The sequence below is a fragment of the Haemaphysalis longicornis genome, unplaced genomic scaffold (assembly GCF_048455015.1).
Source record: "Haemaphysalis longicornis isolate Haplotype H1 unplaced genomic scaffold, Haemaphysalis longicornis Haplotype H1 scaffold_7, whole genome shotgun sequence".
NCBI lineage: Eukaryota > Metazoa > Arthropoda > Arachnida > Ixodida > Ixodidae > Haemaphysalis > Haemaphysalis longicornis.
In genome coordinates, this window is record NW_027526422.1 from 95,312,910 (window position 1) to 95,336,217 (window position 23,308).

A 23,308-nucleotide genomic window follows, 5' to 3' on the forward strand; every position below is an offset into this window, starting at 1 on the left:
ATTATAGGCAGTTTAGTTGCCGTTGCACACGTTGTGCTAGGTCATGTGGTTATAATTAACACAGGACCGTTCACAAACAGTTTACTTTTAGTTTCATATTTTGGAATTCGTATCTGCTGCCACTACATAGTTGCACAAATTCAAGTTGATCTGCCATGGCGCCTTCGTCGCCAGCTACTAACCCTCGAAAAAAAAAAAAACATGCCGCTCGCTATTCGATGCCACCCACACCTCATGTCTGCTATAAGAATTTCAGCTGCAACTCAAAAGATAACACCGAGTGGTCGGATATCAGTTCAGACAAGGAGACTGAATCAAATCAGCCTTGCATGCCATCAGGTGTTCACCGGCCCGTTTCAGTTTTTGCACTGGTATTTTCGGAGGTCTAGTGTTGCTTGTAAATAGAACTATCTATTCTGGCAAAGCTTGCAACAGTTTAGGTGTTGTTTCTGCACAAAAATGTCAGGCACTGCTGCAAGCCAGAAAACGGTTGGCACAGAACAATTTTTGTTCCAGGACAGCTTCTTGCAGAGTTTTCCGGCCACAATTATGCATGTCACACTTTATTTCTGCTATGAGGGAAAATACCAAATAAGAAGATGGCAGTAACAGACAACAACGGACTTCCAGCTACAATGGACTTCCAGCTAAAACCGAATACGTCTGTTGGTTTGTTTGGTTGCCACGTATATTAAGTGACATAGCAGACCCGGCTATAGAACACTATCAGCTACAACAGACTAAATTTTGGGTGACAACCGTTCTCATTGAATGTTAATGGCAGACTTCTGCAGTGCTGGTACCTGATAAGTTTTTTTCTTTATTTTGGGGAGAAAACTACCATGCCTGGCAACATTGTCAGCATAGTCAAGCCAAGCCAGTCAAGTCATACCCAATGTTTTACAAAATTATCACTATCAGCCATAACAAAAATGAAGCAGGTAAAGCACAGTAAAACACAAATCCAGTGCCAACAGCTGTCCTTGAACAGTATCACTGAGTCATCGAGGAAAGTTGACGATAACCAAGGTAACAAAAAGGGTGCATCTGTCACACAGCAGCAGCCCCGGTCAACATACCAACTTTCCCTTCAGGTACCTGCCCTGAACAAGTCATTGCGGACATCACGAAACATACAATGCAGCCGGAGAACTGAAATTTTGGAACCTGGCACTGTCAACCTCTGGGCAAGGTGCCCGCACAAATAAACTGCGTCTGCGCACCCACTTCTCCCGTTTGCTACTCCCACACAGCGCATTGTATGCTCCCTCAGGTTCCCCCAAAGCCAAGACGCAAAAAAGAAACGCCAAAACCAAAAGGCAAATTTTGGCTACGATCACGCAAGGTAGCTTGGGCCTGCGACAGTCCCGAGCTACCTTACGTCAACCCAGAGAAGGCGACCAGTTCAGGGCCACTTCAGGAAAACCATGCCTCAATGTTTGTCTGTGGAAGTCCTCTACAAGACGAAATTCACGACACAGCACGAGCCAGCACAGTTTGGCCCACCAAAAAAACAGGTTGATTCTAACCAGCAGCGCTTCTTCCGCTTGCAACAAACCTAGACCAGAATTCACGGTCAAGTGGCAAAGGTCTTGCCGAATTCTCCTCAGCCAACTGCGAGGGGGCCAAATAGCCCATTGGTACCGGCATTGCCGGGCATGGTAGGATGGTGTGCAGGGACTGCGCTGAGGTGTGGTTTGACACTAGTGCGAGTAAAGACTGCTGTGGAAACTAAGAAATTGCCGGGCTTGCGGAATCAACAAATAATTTGTCAAACAAACAGTAAAGGACTTCCGAACACAACAAAAGAAAATGGCGCGCGTCCACCGCTCACTTGTTGTATGCCGGGTCCAGGCAGAGCGGCCGCTGGTGGTCCCCATTGCGCAGCTTGAGTAGCTCCGCCTTGGAGTACTGGTGCCGGGGTGGCCCGGGATCTTTCTCCTCCTTGGGGGCACCGCCCTCAGCCTCCTCCTCCCCCTGCTCTCCCACCGCCTTGACGTCCCCCAAACTGCTGCTCCGGCTGCTGCTGCTGTGGCCGCTGCTGCCCTCCTCCATGGAGGACTGAGCCGTCACCGTCGTCGCGGCCCCCTGCTCCGCACCCTCCACTGCACATTCTTCCTCCTCCTCCGCCACACCCTCCTGCTTGCCCTCGACACCTGCACGGAAGAAAGGAACAGGCACGCATTCAAGCACCATTCAGCCACATCAGCAATGCAGGAAGTGCGAAATACTGCCACCTGGCACAGCCACAAAAACAAAAATGCCAGAGGAACGCACAATACCAAACAAGGTGCCCTTCAACCAGGTAAGGGGACACTGAAGAGGATTACCAATTAACAGTAAAGCCTACAATGCGCAGGCCTCATTAGGAATTTTTCAAGCCAGTTCATTGATTTTTTTAATAAGAGAAGAGGTCGATTTTGCAGCCAGCTATATGTTTTAAACAGTGTGCCTCGCCAAGGAATGAGAGTTAGAAGTGTATGGAACCGGGTGCGATGATATGCCAGAGTTGTGGTGCAGCTGCGATAACAGTGCCCAAGTTGCACACGTTTGCATATGTGCACAAGCTTGGCCCCCCTTCAAAAAATCAAGCCACTGAAGGGAGAGAGAAGGGGAGATCTGCGTATGCAATGACAAGGAGGAGGAGGGAAGGGGTGGGCATGCAGTGCAGTGGGAACAGTATCGGAATGCCGATGATCTTGCTTCATGCCCAAACCAGGCATATTACACCCTGCAGAGATTTGCAGCTGACAGTCTGCAACACTGACAGGCATATCCTTGTTTCACATTGGCACTGAGGCTATCATAACTGTCTGCTTTTCCAGGGAGTCTTCTTGCACTAAAACTAAAACAGGTAAAATAAAGATAGAGGGGAAGTGCTAGCAGATGAGAGTTATATCCACCACCAATGTTAACCACAGCTGGAACCATGGTGGATCACGCTACTCAAAATGAATTTCGAGCAGCATCCCTTTAGTTTGACCCAAGCGACAACTTTCTCCACCTGAAATATACCACATAGCCCTAACACTTAAAGCTTCCATGCACACACAGTGGAGTTAGTGAACTAGCCAGAAAATTGCCCAGCTACCAAACAGAAGCACACTGGATGGAATGGAATGCGTTGACCACTGAGAGAGAGTGCACAATGTCATGCTCCGAATGTGGGGCCCGAGTGTGTCTGAAGGGGGATTGGCTACCAGGTGCCCTTCCTGATAGAAGCTGTGACTGGAGTGAAAAGGAAGAAATAAAGCTTTTGGTTGGGCTTTTTTTTAAAACAACAATGGCGAATTCTACAACGGTAACAACTCAAAACTGACACCCACCGCACAGGGACATTTATACAATTCTGTTCATTAAGCGAGTAAATGCAGTGCGAGAAGTGACGCAAAGCATGTGCGGCACGAAAAGCCAGATTTGCTTGCAACATGTTTTTGAAGGCAATAAATGTAATGCAAAATCGCAAAACAATAAAGAGATGTGTACAGGGCACCCAGTCTGCTTGTCTTGTTCTTGAACTCCACAGCAGACACAATGCAATGCGTTTTTCGACCAACTGGAGCACGGAAAACTGTACACTTGCTTGGGCAACGCTATCAGATAGAAGATTTTCCAGACAAGAGTAAAATCGAAAAGAAAAAAGTGATCTCTTACATAACAAGTGCCAAGTATATTAATTACCCATGATCCAAAATGACTACATTTACTGCTTGCAACTGGTCCTTTTAAAACAGGACTGGAATTAAATCTTATTGCTGCCCTTTAAAAGGTCCGTCGAATTGCGACAGGCAGGAATCTCGGAATAGTAATGAATTGTCACCTGCAACGCAGATTGCAGTCAAAGTGGGCATCCATAAAGAAAACTAACCTGGTACATTTCCCAACTCGCACTTTAGAACCAAGGAGACACGCTTCACAATTACAACAGATTGTGCTGTTCAAGGCTTGCAACATGTACAAAATTTAGCATAGATTTAATGTTGCCGGCATAAAATCTCCAGAAAGGTCATCAACCTTGACACGCATTACGCTTGCGAAGCCGGTGATAACTTATACTGGAATTTCAGCAGGCAGCAAGCTGCTCTAAGTGAATAAACGCAACCCTCCCCAAATCTCCCACTCTCCCTACCAACTTTTACGGCTAAATTTGGGAAGCCATCGAGCCAGCTTCTTTGCAGTAAGCGCTAAAAACAACATGTTGGGGGTTTTATGTGCTCAGTCAAAAAATTGATGGCAACCAAAGTAGCATTTCACAAGCCAGCACTTCACTTTCCACAAAGGATTTTTAAGCAGTTGAAAATAAATGCCTTAAAAAAGGTGCAGTTCCCAGAAGACAAAACCCATATGATTTATTCCCTTGCTAGCGCTGTCTATCAGCTGGCAGTGTTACTGCAAGCAAATTTCTCACGACAGCTGCTTGTGGTTGGCCAGACATGTCACACACACCTGTGTCGTATTCAGAAGGCAAATATGTTGAAAGAGCAAACAGAATTCTGTGTCAAGGACCTGGAATAATATTTCACTTCTTCCCAGCGCCTTTCTCTTTTTTCCTAGTGAATTTAGAGCTCGAATTATATTCCCAAGAAGTGAGACTTTCTTTCCGGAATTTGACTCTGAGGCAATAGCTTTCTCGAGCCCTCGTTAACCTGCACATAATTCAACATTGAAATGCTTAAGGACTCCAATGTGGGCTTAATGAGGAAATCCACCAATGTGCAGAAAGCTTAATTGTCTAACTTGACCGCATAAAATATTAAGGGCCACCGTAGGGCTTTCATATTTTCATGCAAGACTGCTTACAGTGGCCCTACAAAAAATGTTCCCACCAACAGATCTGCTTATTGTAGTGAAGCGGACTTTACAGGGGCTTAGTGTACAGCAGGGCAGCTCAAGCATTTACTCGCAATTATCACTTGAAAGATCTCACAATTTTTTGTTTGCCATCTATTCAATAATGCAGTGGCACTTACAGCTCCCATGTTCACTTCCATTGTGCTGCAAACACGTTGCTATTTGCGCCTCGATAGGGGTTTCAAGTGCATTAGCCCCTGTAGAATGTCATCTACGTCAGGATGGCGAAGAGTGAAAGGGAGTGCAAAACAAGGAAAATAAAGGTCTAATTGAGCTTACACACAAAAAAGAAAAAAAAAAGGACCCTGGGCTATTATGAGGCACCCTGCAATGGAGAGCTACGGCATTTCTTGGACACCTTAGGAAGCATTTAAACAATCCAGAAAACTATATTGGCGGGGAGAAACTTTGGACATTGTCTATGCACTCCAGAGTAATCTGATCTGTACAGGCTTAGTGCAGCCAAACTTTTCTTGGCCCAAGTTCCATCCATATTGGTAGCTGATCCGCACAACGAGATAACCCCCCAAAGCATTCAAAGTAGCTCTGTGGCAGGTGACGCTGTGCACCCGAGCAGCTGAAACAAGTTCTGGACAGAACAGCGAGCTGAGGAATCTGCACCATAAGGCTTGCACGACTTTCTGGAATCACTGCCAAGCATAGGGAAGCTTGTCCCTGCTACAACCCTTTAATAATGCACACCCCCCCCCCCAGATGAAAAGTGGCGAAGAGTTTAGGGTCTTTCAGATGGTGTAGAATAAGTGTTTTGGGAATGCAGCATTTTCATTGAGCAACCAAGAAATACGAGTAGAGCAGGAAGCACAAGATCGGTTGTCCACCGTCCCCCCCTTCCCCGATGTTGACAAGCTAGTGATTTCATGTCCGAACTTTGCACCACGATACACAAAATAGAACCCGAGCTTACTACCTAAAGTGCGCACACAAGTAAATACACTAAAAGTCTTTGCAAAAAAATAAAAAAAGAAAGGCCTGCTGAAGTTAACTTGCACATTTCATTCCGAAAGGTGATCAAATTTTACCATTGAGACTTAAACTAGATAGATTTACAGCTATGCAAAGCACGAACATTTGGCCAAATTAAGCTAAATATCACAAACCAGGCACTGCAAGTGCTTCTAGGGAAAAGACCTTGATTAACACTAACTGAGAAAAAAAACAGTACTAAGTATGTTCTAATATCAACATTGCATTTACTTTCAGCACTGACTCAAAGCAATTATATGGGCAATATTCCAGCATACATAGAGAACTCAAAGTGGCCTAAAATGAACTATCCACTTCAGCGCGCCTAATGGTCCAGATGTAACTTTGGCGCACAACAGCCCAAACCTGTTGCTGCGGTAACAGTGTAGCAAGCAGAATGCCTTCTGAAATAAGCTGCATAGGCAGCAACACGATGTTCCCTTAGCACGTAATAAAACCAATTACAACGTCCCAAACTCACACTAAACATACTTCAATAGTTATTAAACCTTATTACTCATCAAAAGAACTTGTAAAAAATAGCACACGTGTATTTGCCCGTAAACCTGCGACGCATATTCTACTCACAGAAAACAACACGAGATATTCCACTAAATCCTTTACTTGATAATTTGCACATTAGCACCTGACATCTGGTTTTAATGACAAATAAAACTTGTACACGCAGCACATAAACAATTTGGAATTTTTTTTTCTTCCCAAACTTCATGAACAAAAAACTACTTCCTAGTGGGGCTAAAAATATCTGCGCAAAGATGTGCCGTTGCATTCACAAACTAATGAAACAGCCTGAATCCCAAACTGACAAAAAGGCTTTCTCCAATGCATAATGCATTCACTATTTAAAGAATTACTTCCTGTGTGAGAAAACCATTCCCAAAAAAAAGCAAGCCCATATTGCACATGTTCCTGGTAATGAAACATAGCAAACTAAATAACTTCACAGGCCGTTTTAGCGCACAATCTTTGCTTTGTGGACCGATGTAAGATTTCAATCTGATGTTACAATTTTATCCTCAATGCGCTCCAACAATAGAGAAACTGGGCGGCTGTGTTCGCAGCAAAACCCAACTGCGACTGGTGGTTAGTTGCCAAATGCGGCTAATCAAAGCTGTGGAAAAATTCATATTACTTAAGAACAGCGTCGTGAATCCGGGACCTTTTCAGCTCGCAAAGCCAAGTACTGCTACTCAGATTTTCTGACTCACCTAACAATCGAGAAGCAGTAACGACCTGACAACTTCTACTCGCTATGGCAAGATATTTGTGGCGGTTCTGCAGAAGCCACAGTATAATGCGCAGCCTGCCACGTGCATTCAGAGGGTGTGTCCAACGGGCAGTACCAGCACACTGAAAACCACCATTTTTGCAAGCCATTCGTGTCATGCACATTTCTGCTGCAAACACAGTATCTCGCTGTCAGCGCTCTTTAAAGGGGCCATGAAGCCCAAATACAAGTTTGTTTTATTCAAAAGATTTCCAGTTCTATAGTTCTATAGGAAGCAAACTATGCTTTATTCATTGCAAATTAATTTAAGCTAAAATTTTGATTCTTGCACCAAAACGAGCGTTTTCCCGATGTCTGCAATGACATAAGAACAGGTCTTCCCAATAAACTTTTCGAGGAGCGGAGACTTGCTTACTGCTTTAGTCAACCTAGATGGCGCCACCACACCGCAGCAAGCAGTTGTCTGCCTTTGGTTGGTTTGTGACCATATTTAGACGTGGTGTGTTTTTGTTCATGGGGAAAATAATTGTTTCTTGAAACCTGGTGCTCACTCTATAAATATGGCCACGTAATACACTGTCGCCTGCGTCAGTCGGCCAGTGTTGTCTGAGACAACCCCAAAGCCCCGCAGTGCTGGGCATATAAACAAAGCATCGTGCACGCAGTACCAACAGCAGTATGCATTGGTACTTCTATGTTTACGTGTGCTTTCATAACTTCCACTGTTTTTCCTTACCATTCTTACTGATATAAAAAGAATGTGCCTTAATTTAAGCGCAAATGGCTCGTTCGGCAAGCTTATAAGTTCTGCCTAATTTGAGTTTGCTTTTTGCGGCCTCCACCAAATGCAGAGCTGGCTGGTATGACATGATAGGTTCTGTTGCGGGAAATGAGCTTGTGGGTCGCATGGCCATTCCCTTTTTTTCCTAATTATGCAGCTTATCTGAGCGAAGTTTACGTTAAAAGTGGTGTCAGCATGACTAATGAGGCGATCTTTTGACTGAACCAAACTTGCATTTTGTCTTCATGGCCCCTTACGTGCACTGTGTTGACTTAATAAAGCAGCAACATTCCGAGCAACTATATGAAAATCTATGCAGTATTAGGCGAGCTATGGCTTTTGAGGCACAGGCAAACAATTGTAGTGACAGCATTGAACAGACCTAAAAATGAGACCACTTGCAGAATTTACAGAGAATCCCGAATTATTAGGAAAATCCTTACTAGTACTAGAATAGAGGGAAAATGAGCTACTAAAAGAATTGCAGTAACTGACATTTAGGCTGCTCAGCCTTACAGGAATGGTAAATTTTGCAAGATTTTATGCGAAACTGCGTAAACCTGCCCTGAAACATTCGAGAAACTAACCTGAGTGCACAGTAGAACACCTCGGGGAACGAAAATCACCGCTAGCTGACCAAGTTTAAGCCAAAAATCGCCCCAATTCACCCGGAGCAGCGTCTACTAACAAGGGAAAAATATATTTCAGCACAGGCAGAGGGAGGCTTGCTGCAAAAACTGGTGATTTCAAAAGCATAAAGAAAGTGTCAATTAATGAAACGAACAGAACATTAAAGCACGATTACCGGCACTCAACTATTGCCCATCTCAACCGAACCCGTGTAGCACGTAGCATAAACTCAGAAAAAAAAAAAAACGACCAAACGCTCAGATTGGGACAGGATAATAAGATTGGTTGATGCATTTTAAACTCCGCGATACAGAACGAACAGCAGAGGTACCCACCGCAAGCCCACCCGTCCCTCCCTTCAAACAAACCAAGTCAGCTCGAAGGCGATATGCCGCGTTGGCAGTAAGATGCAAGATAAAAAAAAAAAAAAAGAAAAAAACGTTTGTTTCTCCACCGAAGTGTGGACAAGCGAGGACGCACAACGACGGAATATAAAGGTAAGGTCGAACAAACCGACGGCAGGGCCAGCGGAACTGCGAACATAAACGCGCTCCAATTTCACGAAGTCAGCGTTTCCCTCTCAAACAAACGCGGCAGATAACGAAACAAAAAGACTCGAGGTGACAGCGCACATCGATGCAAAATGCCTCGGCATGGGCAGCGCCGGATTAAAAAAACAAGGCCAGTCATTTCGTGACGTTGCGCCGTGCGGCCGACGACACGGAAGGCAGGAGCGGAGCGAGCACAAGATAAGGAGGAGCTGATGCTTTTTCATCCTCTCCCTTTTTCTCCTGAGCCCGCAAATGCTCGATTTTAATTTAAAACTGCGCCACGAAATGACAGGTGGGACAGCGGAACACGCAAACCTGAAACATGCGAGTCGTGCAGGAAGCTATTCTAAACCAAAACAGTCGCGCAAGAGCTGGCACGTCGTCATTCTGCGCCGAGCGTGCGACATTGTCGTCCGTAGGTAGGTAGGCGCACAATAACTACGTGCTTGCGTACTAGTTGAATAGTAGAACGGTAGAGAAACGTCAATGCCCAAGTGCTTGCGCAGCGCCGACGACAGCGGCAGAGCCCCGGCCGTTCTCGAAAACGGAACAAGGAGAGCGCGCGCGACCACCCATTTTCTCGGTACGGCGGCGGGGCCTGAAACCAAACTGTAGAAACCCCTAAAAGGTATTTCACGGACGGCTAAGAATTAAAAATTGGCACACGGAGCAGCGGCCGCCACGAACAGACTGTGCTCGGAACACAACACCGGTTGTCGCGGCATCTTTCTCTTTTTTTGGTCGCGGCGACGGTGTCGGAAAGGAAGCTAAACAGGGCCGGCGGCTCCCCCGCTCCTGCCAAACACACAAAAGGACTCGGTAGCGCTAACAAGCTGATAACGGTGTCATCGAATGCGCCGGACCAGCGGCCTCGAATGGGCGGTCCCGAAACCAAAGCGAGAAAACACGCTGAAGGATGATGCTCTCGCTATTCGTTCCGTCCGGAGCGAGGGACATTTTGCTCCGTGCCAGGCTAGTTGTTTTGCTCTTGCGCCGTCGCTCAAGACGACGGTCGGTCGGTCGGGCATGCGTACTGTCAGGCCCGGAATAAAAAAAAAAAAAGAAAAAAAGGGAACGGGGGGCCCCCCCGGTTCCAGCAAGGCCGGTGGCCGAACGAAACCGCGAACTACTCGATAGGGAACGTTAGGGAAGTGGGGGGTGTCTGTCGCTGTAGCCGCCAGTCACCTGATGTAACGCCGAAAGCAACGAAGTGGCCCGCCGCGGCGGGGGGGACCCAGCATGGGCAATACGCTGCATGCGAAGACGGGGTTGACACTGCGAAGCCACGTCGCGGGAGCTCGCAGCAGACTCACCGTTCAAAGCTTCTTCGCCGCTGCCGTCACGCTGTACCATGGCCATCTCCTAGCAGCGACGAAAGAAGCTCGCAGTCGTAGCTGTCCGCACGCAACGGTCTTCGCTCCGTGTTGAATAAATGTCTGACGCGAGTATGCCGTTTGTATTTACAGGGGCCTGAAGTCTGCTATATACACTGTACAATAACCTCGTCCAGGTTACGGGGACTACACACGAATCATCACTAAAAGACACAACAAAGAAAAGCACACAAAATTTCCAACTGACGCAAAAATAGAAATGTCGAGGCAGACGAGGTCCCGGATGCTGCTGACCTCACAGGCACAGATGGAATAATGCGCGCCGTAGGTGCGCCGCTGAATAAATGAGCGCGCCGGCAGAGGCCTGTCCGGAAGCGTCGCGCGTTTTAAACAACAAATAAACTTATAAATAAACTACTTGAATAATTTTTTGGCACCGAAAATTGGATAGTCAAGCTTTTATTTTAAAAATTCTCACGATTTGAGCGCTACGAAGCAGAGTGTGAGAGACGGAAACCAAAACGAGCGCGTCAAAATGGCGGAAAAACGAAAACATTCTGACGAGGATGAGCCGGCGGGTGAGGAATCGGAGCACTCGGACGACGATGTTATCGGCCCGTTACCGTCAGAAGCTGCGAAACCGAAAAAGGCCAAGTTCCTTCCTTTTGAACACGTCTATCTTGACAACCTTCCATGCGCGGAAGCGTACGAACAGAGCTACATGCACCGGGACGTCGTCACACACGTGATCGTCACCAAGACCGAGTTCGTGATCACAGCCAGCTGCGACGGGCACCTGAAATTTTGGAAGAAGACAGACGATGGCATCGAGTTCGTCAAGCACTTCCGGACACACCTCGGCAACGTACAGGACATCGCGACCAACTCGACGGGCCTGTTCCTGTGCTCGGTGTCCAACGACAAATCGCTCAAGGTGTTCGACGTGGTCAACTTCGATCTCATCAACATGATGAAGTTGCCTTACGTGCCCGGCCGGTGCGAGTGGATCTACGGATCCGGCGATGCGATTGCGGCAGTGGCCGTGTCGGACGCGGATTCGGGAAAGATCCACGTCTACGACGGTAAAGGGGACGAGAAGCCGCTGCACGTTCTCGAGAAGCTACACTCAGCCCCGCTATCCGTGCTCAGGTACAACGCGAAACTAGAAACGGTCGTGTCGGTCGACAAGAAGGGCATCCTCGAGTACTGGACTGGGCAGCGGGGCGACTACAAGTTTCCCAAGTTCGCCCGCTTCGAGTCCAAGTTGGACACGGACCTGTACGAGTTCGTCAAAGCCAGCTCCTACCCGACGGGTCTGTGCTTCTCTCCCGACGGCTTGCACTTCGCCACGATCGCGACCGACCGGAAGGTCCGTGTGTTCCGTTTCCTCACCGGAAAGCTGACGCTCGTGCTCGACGAGAGCCTGCAACGCCTGTCGGAGCTGCAGCAGATGCAGCAGCAACTTCCCGACATGGAGTTCGGCCGGCGCATGGCGGGAGACCGGGACCTCGAGAAGTCCGAGGCGTTTCACTACTGCAATCTGACGTACGACGACACGGGACACTTCCTCGTGTACGCCACCCTTCTTGGCATCAAGATTGTCAACCTGCGCACCAACGTCTGCTCTCGCCTGCTTGGGAAGAACGACAACATCAGGCCACTGCACGTCTCCCTCTACCAGGGTATCCCCGGGGCCAACAAGCAGGTCGCGACGATGGAGACGCACGCATCGGACAACCCGACGCTGCAGGCGCTGCAAGCGGACCCAATGCTAGTTTGCACAGCCTTCCGCAAGAACCGCTTCTACCTGTTCTCCAGGCGGGAGCCGGACGAAGGGAAGACGGCGGAGCGAGATGTCTTCAACGAGCGGCCTTCCAAGGAGGACATCCTCTCGGCAACCGAGTCTTCCGCCCAGCAGCGCCTCTTCCCGACGGCCATCATCCACACGTCCATGGGCGACATCCACCTGCAGCTCTTCCTCAAGGAGTGCCCGCGGACGGCGGAGAACTTCTGCGTGCACGCCAAGGACTCGTACTACAACGGCCACATCTTCCACAGGGTCATCAAGGGCTTCATGGTGCAGACGGGCGACCCCACGGGCACGGGCACCGGTGGAGAGTCCATATGGGGCGGGAACTTTGAGGACGAGTTCCACCCGACCCTCAAGCACGACAGGCCATACACGCTAAGCATGGCCAATGCGGGACCCAATACCAACGGTGGGTGATTTGAAGGCTCCCGTTGTTTCGTCGTTTTCGGCATAGCTTCGTCATTTTTATTCATTGCTTAGTTGTGACCGCCCCAGTGTCAGTGTTTTTCGTGGCTGTCACCTCCTTTACAAAGAATGTGGTACGTTCTTGTAACAGGAGAGGATGTTGAGGAAAAAGGTTCGGTGAGGAAACATGTAATTAAAAAACATCACAATTGGAGGGGGAGGAGGGCTCTTCTGCCATATCCTTTCATTACATTTGTTAGGTAGGTTTCCACTCCATGTGGATAACTACTTAAAAGCACTGTATGGGATGGGACTATGCCTTCCTTTTGGGAGCAAACACAAGTTCGGTGTTTCTCTGACTTGCATTTTCGCAGCAGAAGCATGCATTTTCGCAGCAGAAGCATGTGTTAATAATCGAGCAGTTGACTGGGTTCAGGTGCAAAACATGTCTCTGTGCTGTTCTTTGCTGGTGTATTTCCAAAGTGATGGCTGTGTTACTGCAAAATAAGTCTTTATGCGGTGTCGGTAAACTTAGTCCTTTTTTATTAGGCCACGCCACTTCTGCAGAACGCAATACGATGCTCGTAGTTCGTTAAAGGGAAGCTGAAGCGCTTTCCAAAAAAATTGAGTTAGATTAACAGTTATATAGTTTCTTGCGCGCTGATTCCGAATATCACATTGAAATTTATCGTACATGAGTCCAAGTGGCATTTATCTTGCAATAAGCGCGGCCCCCGTTTGAAAGACGCGCGCTGTTCGTCTTTTGACGCCCCTGATTGGTTGCGCCCGTCATGACGTCAAAGGAGGATACCCTTCGGCCGCGCGGGTTGTCGGAAGCATTGCGAACGATCGCACGGTTGCCTTTGCGGCAATTTGGCTTGCAGTCTAATTTTCGCTCATGACTGGAAGTTTGTTTTATAATTTCCCGTGCTGTTGGTTCAATTATCTGGGAGCTTAAATTTGCTTTACACGACAGAGAACCCCAAAGCAGTGACTGTGACGTCGACTAGTGGGTTCCATTAAAATATTTTTGAATTAGGCAACCAGCATAGAGGGATTTTATCCTTATGTTAATATTAGGTAATGCCTTAACTGTTTCTTATTATACACAAAACCATTTATGCCGAAGATTAATGGGCGTTTTATAAACAATCTACCAGCGAAAAGCACGTACGTGCACTGCGCGAAAAAATAGCGTTCATGCGCTGTAAACGTATATGCGAGACATATCTTGCCGGTACACGCATAAACCAACAAGCAGACTCTGCTTCCGCATTTCCTTTGTTCGTTGTTACTCATTCCCGTACACAGACCCACACGCGCGCGCCATTTCGGCAGCGGCGCTACGGCGCCTCCGCGATTGCTAGCTGCACTTCGATGAGTGGCGTCTTACTGCTTCATATGCATTTATTCTGAAAACACTGCAGCATACTAGTGCCTGCTCAGCATTATAGCTGTAGTAGGGCTTGATTTTCGCTTGTGCGTTGCGCATTCTGCTACAATATTACGGCCACTTCGTTATAATTAACACACCAGTCGGTCAAGGCAGTTACGTTGTAGTTACGTTACTTTAGGTAACAATCACCAAACGTTTGTGATAATGAATCGTTGGCCTGTTTCAGCATTTCTAGATTTAAGCATTTACCGCGCTAGTCGGACAAAGGCCGTATATTTACTCTTCGCTCCTAATTTTTTTTAGTATCATCATTATATATATCACCGACTATCACTGGAGCACACTTGAGGTTCAGTGACAACAAGTGCTTGCCAGGTTATAATATGCAGCCACACGGAATCTTGGGCAAAAAATTAGGCCCCCGCAGTCAACACAAATTATGGCACGGTGGTGGTTCGGAGTGGTGTTTTTTTTTTTTTTTAATTCCAGACAAACATCATCTTATCGTGACATGTATACTTGCAAAATAAGTAATCTGGTTGTCTTGGTTCTTTTACTTTGTAGGAATACTGTTTCCTCTTAGCCGGGAGAGAACTATCAGGATTGGCCCCTTGTTTTAGTTTCGCCAAAAAATTGTTTTTTTGAACCCTGTCCTGAGCCCACAGGGAAAGAAAACCGACGCGTTTACGAAACAAGTATTTCCTGTACAAATGTGAATTGGTTTCTGGAATGGAACGAAACATCCCCGGCCAAAGTACAGCAGTATTCCCCATCCTTCCTAAATCTAGAATCTAATGTGAACATTCACGTCCGTCGCATCAAAAAAAAAAAAAAAACGCATTGGAGCGGTTTACAAAGTATTTAACGTAGTGTAGTATATTCTCTGTCATCAAGCACAGCCACCTCGGCTGTCGCTCCCGTATGTTATCAAGCATCGCGGCGTGACATTATTCTGCTTAGGAATACGGCATGATAACGTATGCCTCGTTTGGCGTTCGTGCATACTTTTTGAACACGAAAATTGTACAAATGAGTGCTATCAACCACAACAACAACAAGTATCATTCACAAGGAAACACGGCGAAAAGAGCATGGCCGAGGCGCCCGATCCGGCCGGAAGTCCAGGTATGACGTTTATGAGCCGGTTTTCGCCCGCGCTCTTCGGTCTTCCGGCATCGCGCGGCGAGTTGGGGGCAGGGCATCGGGCCAGTTTTGTTTGCTCATTGCGCCGCTTCTATTGCATGTATTGCGAAAATATTTCGTACACATGAACTATTCAATGTGTACTTGCTGCTAGTCAACTTTTCTTTTAATTCTAAAACCGCTTCACCTTCCCTTTAAGTGCATTGTCTTTTTTTTTTTTTTAAGTAGCCAGGGAGCTTGACAGGTACACCACATACCATTACTCCTATTGTTTAGCGGATGCAAGAATGTCAGTCTTCGCAGTTACAAAATGTTTTGCTCATGGCTAACTTTATGACAGTGAACCTTCCTCTATTGCCTCAGTCAGTGCGTGGACCCTGTGTGGTGGATTTATTGCACAGGCCGCTTTATCAAAGAGAACTGCACATTCACAGGGGCCAAAATCATGCGAGATTATTGTGCCATGTTGGCTTGAATGTCAACATATTCTAGCTGTCATTTGGTGCTCTTCTTTATGTAGCCTCCCCTTGTTCATTGCTGAACTCATCCGTAAACGACAAAATCGGTTGAGCTACTCATGGCATTGCTCCTACCAGCAAAAGAAACCACTCTCGGAAATTGGTGGCCTATCGTGCCAGGCCATGATACACGACCAACAAGGGCCGATGTGCTGGCATTTGACTCATTCACTCGTGTCATTCACAATTCGGGCACTTTCTGCCTTTTGCGCTGCTTTTCATTTTCGAGGATGTTCCTTATCTAAGAGGATGATAAACTATACAGGTTTTGCTGCATGCGTTTACCAGCTGTCTTGGTCATTCGCTAGAGAGAGAGAATATTGAGCTTCGAATATAAGGTGAGGTATGACTTTGAGACTACGGATTTTGGAAAAAAAACCTCTCCCTATATTCGAATAAATACAGTACTGGTTTGTACACGCTCATTTCAGTTTTTGAAGATACACGAGGTTTTTCTGTATTGTGCTGCATTACATATTGAATGTGCTTGGAAATCAGCTTTTTTGAGGAGCTCTGTTGAGCAAGTTAATTTGCTTAAATTGTGACGTTGCCTCATGCCAGATGCTCCATTTGTCTCTCTCTATCAAACACTTCAGTTTCCGCATGCCACATATTATGCTGCGATTGTGAGACTGTTAAACCTTAAAAAGGCTGTGAAACCATATACTAAAACAATTATTCTTGAAACAATCAACTTTGTGCATTCTGTAAATTTGTGGCATACAGGATGGATTGCTGCTTTCCAGTTTTGCCCTGACCTAAGCCACACTTACCTGTTGGCACAGGCATCTTGCTAGCTTGTGGCAGGCATTGCTTTACTTGTGAAGAGGCGAATGTGAGAAACACGTTGTACTTGGTTTTGGTAGGTTAAACGGCGTTAACCAAGATGGCATCTATTTGATGTGTAGTTACTCAGAGTAGTTTTTGCCTAGTATATCGTTACTTTTTTGATGCACCATGAGGCATAAGAAGGAAATGAGTGATTTTAAATGTCCTTTTAAAATGCAAATTGCTTCCTACCAAACGAAATTCTACCGTGGTATGAACTGCCCTGTCTTTTATTGATTTGTTTATTGGTGTTTATTCTTTTCCTTCGAAGCACCCACGCACAGAAAGAGTTATTAGGGGCACTGAAGTCTGCTTCCGTGCTTTGAATGTGGAAGTGCTGTGGCAGTGGGAATTGGTCATCTGAAAGCAGCTGTCACCTTTAATGGCCTATCCCCCAGAGTGGGCATGTGTAATATCTGTGGGTGTGTTGGCATTGCAGCCAAATGGGAATTCCTGCTGAGTCTTTGTTGTTTGTGGTTTGAGGGAAAAGAGAAGGAAGTGCACTGGGGATCTTTTTGAGCTCGGCAGAGAGCTCGCCCACACGCAACCCAGTGCGGGAGAGGGGAAGCCAGTCGTGATCGTTTGACCATAGTTGTCATTGTCATTGGCCAATCCCCTTGAATGAGTACGTGCCCAGTCTGAAGACCACCCGGAACTCTACTGAGGAGCTAAAAATCTGCATTCTCGTCTGTCACCACTTCTTGTCAGCTAGACAACTGCTTTTGGAGGACCCGATTGAGCGTTTGGGGTTGACTTTATCGATTCCACCTATTGGCACAACAAATTTGGGATACACAAAAAGGGATATATATATATAATTGTATTCAAGCTTTTCTTTCTGCTTCAGGTCGTTTGAATTGCTGAAGGGTGCTAATTATGGGTAATTCGGGTTTTAATCATAACGAAGTTAGATTTTATGGCGTTTGTCTTTCCAGAAATAAATTAGTATTTTGAGGTCCTCACGAAATTTAACAAGCGAGTTAGCCCTGGCCGATTGTGGGTACGTGGCAAAAACTTTGAGGGTATCATCATCATGACAGCTTCATGGGATCAGCAAGACACACACAGGATGTAGTGCTGAAGTATTGGCAGGGAAGACATAGTGGTTCACATTTAAAGCAAGTAAACAGATAAGTGTATTTTGAAAGCCGTATTTCCAAAGTGGCATTGGTATAACTTATCATCGTATGCTTTTCTTTTTTTTTAAAGTTAAATACACGGAGTTTGGGGCCATTCATTGCTCACGGTACTGGGTTTTTCGCCTCGTAAAGCATATCATGCCTTCGCATTGAAGTGGCTGGTTTTATTTTTCAGAGCAATGCTCATGTATCACCATGCTTCAAACCTCTTGCGACCATTTTTTTTATGGTTTGCAGACTCAAAAATTGGTCTGTAGAGCCATGGCCTAATGCGGCTCCCCGTTCCCCTCGTTGCAGGGTCTCAATTCTTCATCACCGTGATTCCTGCCCCCTGGTTGGATAACAAGCACACGGTGTTTGGTCGGGTCACTCGTGGCATGGAGGTTGTCCAGAACATCAGCAACGTCCGCACAAGCCCCAAGACGGACAAGCCTTACGACGACGTCCGAATCATCAACATAACGCTGCGATGATCATGCTCATCTTGGGGCTTCGTCATCTTTCATCATCATCAGCTGCTGCGCTGTGTGTACATAGCAGTGATGGCATCATCCATGTCGGTCAGTGCGCTTGTGATGACAACAAAACGGAATAGTGCGTGATCGTTTAGAGTGACGCCTTAACAAAATAAATACTGTGTCCTGCTCATTGTTATTTCGTGACTCTTCTAGAATCGTATTCATGTTTGCTAAATGTGCATCTCAACACTGTGCGGGTCCTTGATAGTGCAAAAAATGGTAGAAAATACTATAACGCCCCCTTGTTATCCATAATGAAGACTGCACTCTGGAGCAGAATTTTGGATGATTTCAAGTCTAACGTGTCATCTAAACATACCACCAGACCTTGAAGCCACTATGGGCCCTTCACACTGTCTTTTGGAACTGCAGTCTTCTGGAAAATTCACACAGTCTTTTGGAACTGCAGTTTTATGAGTTCACTCGTTTTCACGTAAACCATTTGGTTTAACTGAAGGGCTTTCCGTAGTAAAAAATAAATGGTTAATGTGAAACACCAAATGTTAAAAAAGTAATCTATCATCCATTCCTTAGAAGCAGCTCGCTTTTGCTACAGCCGAGCTTCCCAAAGCTCACGAACCATCTGCAAGTCTCTGACAATTGGGAGAACTTCAAAAGAGCCCAGAAAGCATGCCACTAAACATTTTAAATGGAATTCGTATTGGCCTCGAAAACAAGGCATCCCAATGAAATGACACTCGTGTGCTCAGAGTTGCTCTTTTATAATCATGTTACATATGTACAGACAGTCACAACACTACACCGGTCTACGAACCCTCCAGCATTAAATAGAAGAAAAATATACGCATCCCCCTCTGTGGAACGCAATCCAACTGGTCTCTCAGCGGCGAAGGTCTAGAAAATGAAGTGTGGGATGAGTGGTGGGGCTAAAGCCTCTTTTTGATGAGTTTCTCGAATCTTCGGATGCGGCTCGACTCGTGCTCTGGCGTGGCGGTGGTCACGACAGCTAGGGCCGAAAGTAGCTGGGCCGCAGTGCCTCCTTCGGAAGGCGCTGCCGACGCTGAGGCCGCAGCTGGGATTCGCGTGCGGAACACCTCGGTCAGCACATTTTGTTCGCTTCGCTTCAGCCCCTGGACAGAGTGGAAAAAAGACAACACTAGGCATAGATGATAATTATAAACAAACCAACGAAGGAAACCTGATCAATTTCTTGCTAAATACAGAATGTGAACTCCTGTGAACAGCAACACGTACGAGTATTTAGGCTAGGCACTGTTATCTAATTTGCTTTGATTTGCATTCGGCCCTATGAAATCCTGCTGCATAAAGTTGGCTTTCCTGCAGTATGAATGTTCTTGCAGTGAAGCGCTCTTTACAAAGAGTCTTTGGATCTAATGGCAAATGGTGCAAAACAGTGCCGGGCTCCTATAAAAAAACTGTTGCCTTCAAAGTAAGAGCCAATACTTGTGGCCCAGGAATGGGGTGTAACTCAGTAAATCCACCACCCGAAATAACACAGAAGTTTGTCTTTTTCAACAAAGTAAGGCTTTCAGATTGTGTACATTCATGGGGCAGTACGATGTTATCATAGTAGGAACCAGCACCTTCATACAAATGTTTGCAAAAATAAAGATGAATTGACATTTGGCATGAATCTAGATATGGTTTCCCAATAAAAGGCTTCTTAATCCACTATTGGTCACCTAGACATATTTCTATACAGGAACTCGTAGGCGAATCAGGTGGTTCTCTTTAGCCACAACTGGTGAGAGGCAGGCAGGCAAGGGAAGCCCCCCCGCCCCCCAAGGACGCAACGCACCTTCATGTCGAGCACCTTCTGGAACTCGTGGGCGTCCGAGTCCGGCAGCAGCTTGGCGTAGTGCTCCACAAAGCTCTCGGCCGGCTCGTGGGGCGCCAGCACCATCTTCAGCAGCATCTCCGCCTTCGTCATGCCCTTCACCACGATCTTGGTGTAGCTGACAGGCCCAGGCAAGGGGGGAGAGGGACGGTTCTTTCATTTAAAGGGCGGCGGTTAGCTTAGGTTGGGTTAGGTGACAGTGCGTGCAACACTATCAGCTTCAAGGTTGGCTCTTTCGCACTTTTTCAGCACCTTTGACCACTATCCTGTGCTGGTGAGTGTCCACTCTCTGCCTTATTCTATTCATCCAACAGGTGTAGTTCACTCAGGCGGCAACACGAACTGAGTTCAATGCACTGGGGCAGTGGCAGTGCAGAACGCTTTGCACTGAGGTGGAGCAAGGTACTGCACTGCCGCTACAATAGCTTTCAGCCGTCGCACTGCGCAGAGAAGCCACAGTGAAAGCTTCAATGTGCACGGCGTGGTAACAGTAAAGTATTACCTTCGGCCACTGCACTTGTGTACCTGCTATCAGCCTCAGGCGCATTCACGCAAACATGACTTGCGAATACGCAAGGGTAAGTAGAGAAAAATTCAAACCATATTTGGCACTAATAGTCTTTCTCTAGTCAAATGTGTCTGAATACAATAGCTACAATGTGCTTTCTGTTCTGTACCCTGAACTGTGGTCAAGCGTGTCAAAAATAGTAGACTGTGAACGGCGTATTTTTATACGCCATTCATTATATGCGACTCGCCAATTATAAAACCATGCAAATGCTGAAATAAATGTTCAGCTTTCTTTCGTATGGAGGTCCTTATTGTAGTACGCATCTGGCCGTATTCTTTGGGCAGCAAACCGATAAGTGCGTAACAAGATAGATGCCGGCAGGAAGCTAAGCAGGTATCCTAGTGTGAAAGCTATTGTGTGCACTTCAATAACAAGCACCCCTTTTTTTCTTTTGCTTCAAAAAATTGCCCAAGATATACGGGCGCATTTATCAACTTCTCCCTACCTTGCTGTTGTAGAGAAAAGTTTATGGTATCTGCTACTCTACAAGCAACAGCAATAGATACCTCAGGGGCCAGACACGGGGGTTTTTTATTGGAAGTCCTACCGTATCTGACAGCCAGGTGGAGTGTTTCTAGATGTGGGGTTATCCTATCTTTGATGTAAGCTTGCTCTCGCTGTTCAATGCTTTTAAAACAATAAGACTCAATAAGAACAGCCGTGCCCAATGGACATAAAGTAGCTTTTCCCCAGTCATGGGCATGTTACCAGTAAGAAGTAACAGTGTTACGGCTACAGTTACCAGGCCAAATAAAGTAACTTGTCACAGTTACTGTGAAAAAGTAACATCATTACTTTCATGTTGCTGTATAAAACTAAGCAACATCACAAACCGAATGACAGAGTTTGTTTAAAGGGACACTAAAGACAACTAGCGAGTTGGTTTGAAATGAAAGTCTGACCTTCCCATAGTCATTTTGGCGTTAAGTCAGTGCCGAAAGACGCCTTAATTGCTGAGAAATCACTAATCAAACGCTGATCAAACGTGACGCAAACAGCGACTGCAGCCACTGTTTGCATCGTGATAAACTGGAAGCAAGCGAGGCAGTGGTGCAGCATAGCGGTAAGAAGCAACCGAATACAACGCTACCACGTGCCGAGCAGTTTGGTCAGTTTCGGTCAAATCATTCGTGCTTTCACAAACTCCCACGTCCTTCGCAGCTCTGGACCACTAAGCAAAATGTTCCTTCATGGGATCCATTATCAGTATTGACGCTATGTTGAAGAAAAACTTTGTCCTTTTGAAGTCCCACGAATGTTGGCGTCGAACCACCCGTTTGTGCGTAGCTCGCCTGCTTCCTTGAAAAGTGGTACCGCCACCTGCCATCCAGTGGTAATGCCATCCAGTAATGAGCACTACCATCCAGCGGCAGCCAGGAAAGACACTGCGTCCCTGAGATGTTTTAGGTAACCACTTCCGGTGCAAGTTGTGCGGTATAGCCAGTGGCGGCAGCACCTGCCTTCCTGTCATCGTAATTTTCTACCTTATTTTTAAAAAAGCTACCCGTAAGAGCGGTATATCCATGTTCTCAGTGAGCTAATCTACCGAACTCGAGCAAATTTTATTTTGGCTTCAGTGTCCCTTAAAAATAAACGTATGAAGGCGTGCGGGCAGTCAAAATTGCACGTGGTGAAAACCTAGATGAAGGGAACATAAAAAGGAGCGCACTGAAAGCCAACAACAACAATCGTTGTGATGCACCCTTGGTGTCATGGGTGCCCCGTTCTTGGAGGGCCTCTCTACGGTGGTCTTCCTTTACGAGGGCAGGCTAGCTGCATCCTTGGCAGAGGTCTAATTAAATGCCATATTCTTTTTTTCTTGTTTCCACTTGACTGAACATGAAGGAAAAGTTTTAAGAAATCACCGTAAAGACCACTCTCTGACCTCAATCTTCTGCAGGGAAGATAATCTCCTAAGCGATCCCATCTCCTCAACAGTGAAGTTAGCCGTGTTGTGGGAAGGCGAAAGGTAGAGAGGATATGAGAAAGAAGAAAGTCCAAAGAAGTGGAAAGGGTGACCTGCACGAAGGGCTTTAACGAGTGATGCTGTGGGATAATTTTTTTATAAAAAAGGAAGTAACTGTAACAGCATTTCCTGTTACACTTCCAGCGTAACAAGGGTAATAAAGTAGCAGTTATACAGCTACAATTACAGCTACAGTTACAGTTACTGAAAAAAAAAAGTAACCAGTTACTGGCCCGCCGTGGTGGCTCAGCGGCTAAGGCGTTGTGCTGCTGAGCACGAGGTCGCGGGTTCGATTCCCAGCCACCGCGGCCACTTTTCTGATGGAGGCGAAAAGCAAAAACGCTCGTGTGTACGAGATTTCGGCGCACGTTAAAGATCCCCAGGTGGTCAAAATTAATCCGGAGCCCTCCACTACGGCGCGCCTCATTGCCTGCGTTGCGTCGGTGCGTTAAACCCTGCAATCAATCAAACAACCAGTTACTGGCAGCACGTTACTCCTAACTAGTTAGTGCCCAAGACTGCATTTTCCCACAAAAGTGTGGCTACCAGCAGGTAACCAATGCAGCATGATAAAAAAAAAAATGGGTGCCCTCATTGGTGATGGGAGAGAGGGGAAGGGAAGCATCTTATACTTTGATGAAATTAAAATGTGCATTTACTAAGCAATTGCATCATTATGCCAGCAGAGCCAATACAGCAACTTCTCTAAGACTGAGCAGCCACTTGTCAAGCCCGACCTACAGCTGGAAACCCCCAAAAACAACACCTTAGGCTGAAGTTTCCTCAGTTTAGCATAGCATTTGAGCCGCCCATCC

The 23,308-nt window shown here is 46.5% G+C and overlaps 3 protein-coding genes across 4 annotated transcripts in view; 1 reads left to right on the plus strand and 2 right to left on the minus strand.

The window, feature by feature from the left end:
• LOC144146124 (uncharacterized) overlaps window positions 1-10,712 on the minus strand; it is a 45,213-nt gene extending 34,501 nt beyond the window's left edge. The window contains exons 1-2 of one of the 2 annotated variants that reach the window (XM_077678076.1): window positions 10,360-10,712; window positions 1,835-2,156 (exon numbers count right to left, since the gene is read on the minus strand). In XM_077678076.1, coding sequence (XP_077534202.1) covers window positions 1,835-2,156; window positions 10,360-10,405 — 368 coding nt within the window. In that variant the 5' untranslated portion in view covers window positions 10,406-10,712. The remainder of the gene's footprint in view (window positions 1-1,834; window positions 2,157-10,359) is intronic. The other variant, XM_077678074.1, reaches the window with a different exon arrangement.
• Window positions 10,713-10,881: 169 nt separating this feature from the next.
• LOC144146126 (peptidylprolyl isomerase domain and WD repeat-containing protein 1) lies at window positions 10,882-18,273 on the plus strand. Its single transcript, XM_077678078.1, has 2 exons — window positions 10,882-12,599; window positions 17,917-18,273. Exons 1-2 carry the CDS (start codon window positions 10,916-10,918, stop codon window positions 18,090-18,092), a joined length of 1,860 nt encoding a protein of 619 aa, XP_077534204.1. The 5' UTR covers window positions 10,882-10,915; the 3' UTR covers window positions 18,093-18,273.
• A 567-nt stretch (window positions 18,274-18,840) lies between these two features.
• Window positions 18,841-23,308, minus strand: part of Vps53 (vacuolar protein sorting 53) — a 41,838-nt gene continuing 37,370 nt past the window's right edge. Inside the window, exons 20-21 of the mRNA XM_077678077.1 lie at window positions 19,918-20,074; window positions 18,841-19,228 (exon numbers count right to left, since the gene is read on the minus strand). Of these exons, the coding sequence (XP_077534203.1) occupies window positions 19,025-19,228; window positions 19,918-20,074 (361 nt within the window). The 3' untranslated portion in view covers window positions 18,841-19,024. The remainder of the gene's footprint in view (window positions 19,229-19,917; window positions 20,075-23,308) is intronic.

Coding starts and splice junctions, on each gene's coding strand:
- LOC144146126 (XM_077678078.1), top strand. CDS start 10,916: ATGGCGGAAAAACGAAAACATTCTGACGAGGATGAGCCGGCGGGTGAG. Junction 12,600..17,916: donor TGCGGGACCCAATACCAACG/GTGGGTGATTTG, acceptor CCCTCGTTGCAG/GGTCTCAATTCTTCATCACC.